The sequence below is a fragment of the Trichomycterus rosablanca genome, chromosome 13, assembly GCF_030014385.1.
Source record: "Trichomycterus rosablanca isolate fTriRos1 chromosome 13, fTriRos1.hap1, whole genome shotgun sequence".
NCBI lineage: Eukaryota > Metazoa > Chordata > Actinopteri > Siluriformes > Trichomycteridae > Trichomycterus > Trichomycterus rosablanca.
Window position 1 is genome coordinate 23,107,835 of NC_086000.1, and position 8,953 is coordinate 23,116,787.

At 37.3% G+C, this 8,953-nt stretch overlaps 1 protein-coding gene across 1 annotated transcript in view; it reads left to right on the top strand.

Annotated features, from left to right (window-relative positions):
- Positions 1-8,160, top strand: part of supt3h (SPT3 homolog, SAGA and STAGA complex component) — a 198,488-nt gene extending 190,328 nt beyond the window's left edge. Inside the window, exon 12 of the mRNA XM_063006895.1 lies at positions 7,769-8,160. Coding sequence (XP_062862965.1) covers positions 7,769-7,810 — 42 coding nt within the window. The 3' untranslated portion in view covers positions 7,811-8,160. The remainder of the gene's footprint in view (positions 1-7,768) is intronic.
- The last annotated feature ends 793 nt before the right edge of the window (positions 8,161-8,953 follow it).

The following is an 8,953-nucleotide window of genomic DNA, read 5'->3' on the forward strand; positions in this document are numbered from 1 at the left end:
AGCATTGCAGGCGTCTTAACCAGCCAAATATCATCCTCGTGTCGAAAATCAGAACTCGTACAGTATTTCATAAATACATATTTGACTAAGCTGCTTTCAGTCTGTTATATCTGTTGTCTTATTTTAAAAGTTGCAGGAAATTTATTGATCACAACACTCATCATAACTCAGAATTAAACCACTCAACTATCTGCTTTACCCTCCTTGCATCATATAGAAATTTTGTTTAAAATTGTATATACTGACATTTCTAATAAAGACTAGAAAAATGTTAAATTGAAATGTCAATAAGCAACCCCCCCCTTAAAAAACAATTATTTAGACAATTTAAATGTAATCTACATTGTTTAAAATAATATATATATAAAAAAAACTTGTTAGCATTTATAACTTTTATTTTAAAATATACAAATCCAATTATTTGTAAAAACCGAGACCGAGTTCTATTTTTCCCAAAAACAAGCTAAGACTTGGATTTATCTGACTGCAGTATGTTTCTACTGTCTATCGGTCAGCCTGTGATGAGCTTGGGACCCATGAAACACATTAGCATTTTTGCATGGAAATGTACTAGAGTTTCAGGTTGCATTTCTTGATGCAGTGGTGGACCAGGGTGGCTAAGTGGGTAGCACTGTCCCCTGAGAGCAAGAAGGTCCTGGGTTTGATCCCTAGGTGGGGCAATCCGGGTCCTTTCTGTGTGGAGTTTGCATGTTCTCCCCGTGTCTGCGTGGGTTTCCTCCGGGTGCTCCGGTTTCCTCCCACAGTCCAAAGACGTGCAAGTGAGGTTAATTGGAGACAATAAATTGTCCATGACTGTGTTCGAAATAACCTTGTGAATTAATGAATCTTGTGTAATGAGTAACTACTGTTTCTGTCATGAATGTAACCAAAGTTTAAAACATGACATTAAAATCCTAATAAACAAACAAACAAACAGTGGTGGACCCTGGTAAACAACAATGTTTTTTGAAGTAGTCCCAAGTCCAAGTGGCTATATTTATCACAGCAGAATGATGGTCACTTAATTAGTGCTGTCTGAAAGCTTGAAGGCCACACACATTCAACAATGGTTTCCAGCCTTGCTCTACACAAACTAAGATCTCTTTAATAATATAATGTACAGTGGATGGTAAAAGACCTAAAGTATTTGCAATCTTGTCTTAAAAAATTTTCTTTTTAAACTGATTGACAATTCGTTTTTGGCAAATAAAAAAAAAAAAGTGGTGAGCCAAGACCAACCCTGTAAACCTGTATATCCTATAAGCATTTCACTCTTTTTTGCCTCTGTACCAACTTTGTGTGTGCAGGAATCAAATTAAACATTATATTCACAAAATACGAGTAAAAATATAAGTCAAGCTGATCAGCCAAAAGATTAAAAATAAATGATTTGTACTTTTGTTAGTTAATTAAGAAGTCAAGTCAATTGCATTTTACAAATCCCTGATTTTCTTAAAAACATGTTCAATGAACATCAAACTCAGTTGCATTTCTATGTAAAATTATGAGGCTGAAAATGTTCTTTACTTTTCAAAGAAACACATGAATGCAAAATAGGTTCATTTATTTTTGTAGATCCATACATATGGTGACCATTCTTTCCAAATGTGGAGTGTATCGGTTGTTTTCTAAGTAAAGTCTCCACCGGCCTCGTGCATCCACCCATTTCCACATTTCTGATTCATCCAGGCCTAATTTCAGTGGAGCTCATAATATATACGGACAATAAAATCAGCGAGGGTCAGTTGCTGGGCAACTGGAATGCATTTTTACAGCATGGCTTCTGTTCACCGCACTGCCTCTTCCTTCGTGTCCTGTCAGCAGGCAGTATTTCATCAGGACGCTTGCTCTCGGGCCGTTCTCCACACACACATGTAGCCTCCCTCTGCCCGTTCTGCATATACCCTTTCCATTTTTTTTCCTAGTTTTTCTTGGACCCTGTCAACACGATTCGCCCCGGTGTGGCTGTGCGCGGCGGCAGCAACCTGCCACCCACTGCCAAGGCCGGGAGCCTGGATGAGTGGGGCATGTGTGTGCCTGGGCTTAGTTGGCATGGACCTGAGGACCTCCACAGAGTGTTTCCATAAGGGGGGAGAGAAGGCCTTACTTAGCACTATTTAACTGCAAAATGAAGATTTATGAATGAGCAAGCTGCAGCTTTGGCAAATAGCTCACGCTAAACTGTAAAATTAATATTTATCATCGACGATGGCTGTTTGAGCCTGTGTGTGGTGTTTACATCTTTGATGGTGCTATTAATGAAATTTCTAAATTTGAAAGAAGGCGCCTGGGTGGTGCGACAGTTTATCATGCTGGCTCACCACCACTTAAACCCAGATTTAGGTCTCAGCTGGTCTGGTTGGGAAATACACAGTTGGGAGTGTCTGAAAGCGAAAACATTGCAATTGGGGGTAATTTGTGAAAGTATTAAAAAGTTAAGAGATGGTGAAAGATGGGTGATTAATTTATTTATTTTTAATTTACTGATAAAGTTCACTGCTTTAAAATGGAATTGCACGTTATCTTTGCTATTTTATATATGTTACAGTAAATGATAAATGATGAGGGTAACTTGTCATTTTGTTTATTCAAGAAACAAAAATGTTAATTATAACCATTGTGTAAGGGTAATTGTGCTTTAAAAATTGATTGTACTATGTTTAAAGCAATGGCTGTGGAGGAATTTTAGATTATTCTATTTTTTGTAGAAATACATCATATTAACTGCTGTACATTTACAATAGTACATTTAGATTTTTACTTGCTATCTCCATTTGGATTGTTATCACATCTTCAGCTTCCTTCCAGATGAGGGCGGCATGGTGGCTCAAGAAGTCCTGTGGTCCTGGGTTCGATCTGCAGGTGGGGCAGTCCGGGTCCTTTCTGTGTAGAGTTTTCATGTTCTCCCTGTGTCTGCGTGGGTTTCCTCCGAGAGCTCCGGTTTCCTCCCACAGTCCAAAGACATGCAAGTGAGGTGAATTGGAGATACAAAATTGTCCATGACTGTGTTTGACATTAAACTTGTGAACTGATGAATCTTGTGTAATGAGTAACTACCGTTTCTGTCATGAATGTAACCAAAGAGTGCATAACATGACGGCGGCACGGTGGCTCAGTAGGTAGCACTGTCGCCTCACAGCAAGAAGGTCCTGGGTTTGATCCCCAGGCGGGGCTGTCCGGCTCCTTTCTGTATGGAGTTTGCATGTTCTCCCTTTGTCTGCGTGGGTTTCCTCCGGGAGCTCCGGTTTTCTCCCACAGTCCAAAAACATGCAGTCAGGTGAATTGGAGACACTGAATTGCCCTATAGGTGAATGGGTGTGTGTATGTGTGTCTGCCCGGCGATGGACTGGCATCCCGTTACTGTGTGCCTTGCGCCCATTGAAAAGCTCCCGCAACCCTAATTGGATAAGCCGCTAAGACGGTGAGTAAGTGTAAAACATAACGTTAAAAACCTAATAAATATAAACCTTCCAGATGACCTTTTATTTTACTTAATAATTTTATAAAAGACAATAAAATCTGTCATTTTTTTAATAATGGCAAGTCATCCAGGTCCCAACACAAACACTCTTACACCATAATAGTTCCACCCACATGTTTGACTGTTAAAACAATGTTTCTTTTACCTGACATTTGCAATAGAATTTTTTTTCTTAATAGTTCAAAGCATATTTGTATAAGTCAGAAGTTGGATAGCACTGGTTTCCTTCTTGTTATTTCTACATATAAACCATTTTTGCCCATTCTTTTGTTTTGATTTTCTAACCTTCTTTATTCTAATATTCTCTGTTTTTTTGAGTCTCTATCCTTAGGACTAGAGAATCTGCATTTTTACGAAATTTTAAGTGATACTTTGTGACTTCCTAAATATGTTGGCACAGAAATTTTCTTTAGTTGGAAATCATGTTTCTTACATTTACATTTTCAACATTTGGCAGACGCCTTTATCCAAAGCGACTTACAGTACTGTGACAGTATACAGTCTGAGCTTTTGAGGGTTTAGGGCCTTGCTCAAGGGCCCAACAGCAGCAACCTGGCAGTGGTGGGGTTTGAACCAGCAACCTTAAGCTTACTAGTCCAGTACCTTAACCACTAGGCTACAGCTGCCCACTATACTCTTTTAGAAATTCTTTACATTATGGTATAGTGTTCCTGTAGATACTTTAAGTCAGCTGCTTGACTTTTATGATAAGGTTTAAAAAGGGGGAGATACATTTTACATATTTCAGGACTGGCTGAAGTCGAGCAGTCTGGGTTCATCAGCCAAAGGTAATATATGTATTGTATTTACATTTACAGCATTTAGCAGACGCTTTTATCCAAAGTGACTTACAGCTGTAACAGTATAGAGTCTAAGCAATTGAGGGTTAAGGGTCTTGCTCAAGGGCCCAACAGCAGCAACCTGGCAGTGGTGGGGCTTGAACCAGCAACATTCTGATTACTAGTCCAGTACCTTAACCACTAGGCTACAGCGTGACATATTTATTGTATAACTTTGTTTAACAAATATACAATTAGCTGGAAGTCATAAGGGGGCACTGACTTTTTCCACAGCCTATAGTCTATATTAAAACAAGAGCTGAGCATGTGATTTATCTAATACTGTCTCATGTTCTTAAGCATATAACCCAAAGCCACTGTTCTTCCTTAAGAGATGGTTTGTTTTAGTTTTCTGAGTTTAAGTGTAGAGCAGTGAGTTTTTACACACTGTGAGGAAAGTAGGACCCTCATGGTTCGTTTTCACAGTATAAATAATTAATGAAGGGGGATTGGGAGCTGGAATGGTAAAAGGATTACTCTGTAAGATGGTCAGGTTTAAAATGTAATCCATCCAGGAAGAATGTCATCTTTAACATATATTTTAATGACATGATATCACTATATACATTCATCAGGGTGAACATCATGCTTATTTGTGTTTCTGGCTTCTGGAAGAGCCACTCTGTGTGAGCTGTGTCCAAAGTGTGTATTTTTAGTGTTCCCTATAAAAGGACAAAAATAAACGCTACACTGAAAAATATTACACATGAATATTGTACTGAAATGTTCTTATAAATACACTAGTATTATCTGCATTTGTAAATAAAGAATTCAAGATAAAAACCCAGGACTGGGATTCTTTACTATAAAAAATAACAAGCAAAAATATATAAAATTAATACTGCTAATAAACAACAGATCCACAAAGCTGGGACAGCTGTAAAATGTAAAAAGTAAAAACAGACAGTGATGATTTACAAATGCTTTTTTGAACTATTTACTCAAGCATGGCTTTTATCTGGCCACTTTTCCATACAAGTCCTCCAAAGGACGTTTGGAGCTATATTGGAGTAAATGTTGAGGTTTTTTTTTTACCTCCCTGACCAAGGCCCTTCTTGCCCAGATGCCAAGTTTGGCCAGATGGCCAACTTAAATAAAAAATAAGCTTTCACACCCTCTCTTGTACTCTTGTTCTGTATTTTACACCCTTGCTCACTTTGTATCCAGTCCTCCAGTGTACCAGCAAGCTTGTTTTTCTGGGCTTGCATATTGTTTAAGCAGCCTGACTTGTTTTTCACTGCGTGGGACCAGTCTCTGTTACTGTATGTATTCCAGAATACCAGAAGGACTTGGAGAAGACCATCGTAATAAGAGTGAAAAGGGGAATAAAAGAAAAACAAAAACACATTACAATAAATTGTACAGCACATAAAGCTTTGCTTAAAAAAGTTCCCAGTTTCTTTTAGGACAAGGGAATTAAATAACAGGTATAACAGTGTAACACCCTTAGTGGGTTTAGCTTCAGCCAGCCGGGCATCTGGACAGACATGATAGACACAAAACCCTTTGATGGTTTGATGCCCTGTCTAGGGTATTCCTGCCTTGCACCCAGTGTTTTTTGGTAGAACTGGACCCATCTCGACCCTAACTAGGCTAAAGCAGCCGATTAAAAGGACAAGTGAATAAAGAAGCACTGGAGTTAGGTATTAATTTAAGTAATTTTACACATTTGTGGCACATTTGTAAGATCATTTTATTTATAAAAAGCAGAATTTTGTGAATAAATTATTAGAAGAGAAACTTTGTCCAAAAATATTTTACAAATGTAATTATTTCAACAACAAATACAACAACAATATGCCCTATATTTTCAACTGTAGATTGCTAAATTGGAGTATATGTTTTTTATTTAAAATGTATTTATTTATTTTTTTTTTAAATGCAGTGGTATCTTGAAACTCAATGCAATCGGTTTTGGGACTGGTGTTGAGTTCAAAAGGCGTTGAGTTCATGCATTCCATGGTCCAGTGGAACTGCATATAGGCATTTTAGGTTTATGTAGTGCAATAGTGCAATACATTTTAAATAACTGCAATATTTGGTTAATTTTCTTTAAAAATACTGTTTATATTTTTGTAATTTTTTACATATTCTTACTTTCTACTTTTTAATATATATGTACATATGTGTAAACACTTTGTATTTTTATATTCTTGAAAGCTGCTGTAACACTACAAATTTCCCCCCGTGGGATAATAAAAGACTATCTTATCTTATCTTATGTAAAATAATATTGTTTTTGACACTTATACACTGAAAATAACACAAATATAATATAAAACACTGAAATTCAATTGAAAACAGTTAAAAATCAATTAAAAAATACAATAAAAGCTGCACTTTACCTTTACTTCTTTATTGTTTCCTTATGCTTCTTAATCGTGGAGATGCTTGATCTTGGAATACCCTATTCCGTAGCGAGTTCAGTAAAGGCGCATTCACATGAGAAGTGGCACAATAGCTTTTTGTCTGTCTATGCTGTACTTTTAATACATTAAGCTTATTAAGCTTTTTTTAATAAGCGTTTTAGACTCTCGAAAAAAAAGCTGATTCTTCCAATCTCTCAGAACCCCAAGCACAAGTTTAAAAGTGAAACAGTGAGAAAAATCCAGCCAAACACAGATACATGTGGAGCTTTCAGAGTAAATTCGGTTAATTTCGCACTTTGATGACATTTTACCGCACCACTCAAGCCAAACACTGAACAAAGCGGCTGTTCATTGGTAATTAAAAAAAAAAAAATTTATTATAATTTTTTTATGAACACGTTAAGTTTATGGGTACAAATTTCTTGACGAAGGGCGTTGAGTTTCAAAGATTTTGAGTTTAGGGGATGTTGAGTTACAAGGTACCACTGTGTGTAGCTTTTATCGTGCATGTGCCATGTAAATAGTTATAGTTCTCAACTATAAAAAAGTGTTTACTTTAAAATGTCTTATTAAATAATGTAGCAGCTGTAAATATTTAAGTGAACAATAACTGCATTAAATTGAATTCAGCATGTGGTTTCCTGTATAAATAATTGTTCTTACTGGTTTATGGAGATGCATTCGCGCTGTTTAAAGCTCCAAGTTCCAAGCTTATGTTTCAGCTGTACATCAGGCCTCTATTGTGAATCACATTGTTTCACTCAAATTTAAAATCTAATATATCAGAGTTTGTAAATTTCCTAGAACAGATTTTGAAACCACTTGTTAACCACACTCAGAAGCTTCTTTGTATCTCCGTGGCTTGTAGAGCTGGATGGTGTCTTATAACCCACACAAGCAGAAATAGTTAGATTAAACATAAAAGAGGGGAAAAGCCTCACATGCTAGCCTGTGTTGTCTACAAAACCGGAAAACAAGGGCCTGCCTTTTGCCTCTGTGGAGCTCAAGTGCTAATTTATAACAGATTTTGCTAACCACCCCTCCTTCCCCCCTGCCACCTCCTCTTTTTTCTTTGGCAGAGTGCCTACCGCCGGAGCGGCATGACTTTCCTGGCGTGCTGAAGAGGAACGTGATGGAGGGTGCAGTATTACCTCTCACTCACCTCATCTGTATCCACTACTGAAGCTCAGACTGAGAGTACGCTGCTCGTCAAGCATGCTAACAGACCCGCTTCCGCCTGCGTCCAGTACTGCACACGTCCACTGTGCACCAAACCACAGTGTGCCAAAGGAGGAGTTATTAACTTACTTTAGTTCATTAAATTGATCTTTTTTATTTTTGGATATCAGTTGTGTATTGCATTTTTTGTTTTAGGATTAACACTGATACTGTTTTTTTTTTTTTTGTTATGTACACATTTTGTCCTATGTACTTTTGCAAATATTTTTTAAATAAAGTAAAATAAAGCATATGTAATCTTTATTAAAAAAATATTAACAGTACTATAACAGTACAATATATGACCAGTAGTATGTGGACACCTACATACCCACATCTTAATTATTGAGTTTTAAAGTTTATACAAAAGAAATTCTATCATTTCAACTTTATAGCAACAGTTTCTGTTCACTGTGGCCCTGTGCATAAAGCGAGGTCCATAAACACATGGTGTCTGTGTGGAAAACCTAGTGAGCTCTCTGCATAGACACATTTTACGTTGTTCTGTGCACGCTTTTGAGAAGAAAGCTGTCTGAATTCGTAGATACTGTACCTCAAAATGTTGCCTTATTCTGAGTGAAATTCTGGGTTAAGGGCTTTGCTCAAGGGTCCAACAGTGGCAGCCTGACAGTTGTGGGGCTTGAACCAGTGACCTTCTTACAAAGGTATACAAGTGTAATTTATTTGCAAATTTGAGATTGTCAGTGACAGTTTAACAGTTTTGGGTACACAGAGGAAGATGTTAGCTAGCATTGGTTTGCATGGCCTGGGGCTAACTGTTTTAGCTTAGTAAGCTATAACACTAGGGACAGTCTTATAAATTTAATGTCTTATTAGAATCCTCTCTAGTTAGGAAGCGGGCTCATTACATTTACAGACAGACCCATGGGTTACAGAGTTTGGTTTAAAGGAATTATAGTGACCTATACACAGAGCCCTGACTTTAACCACTGAACACCTTTGGGATGTATTGGAATTTTGATTGTAGCAGACATTGCTGTCCAACATCAGACATTCACATATTCTTGGAGATAAAATGTATTTTC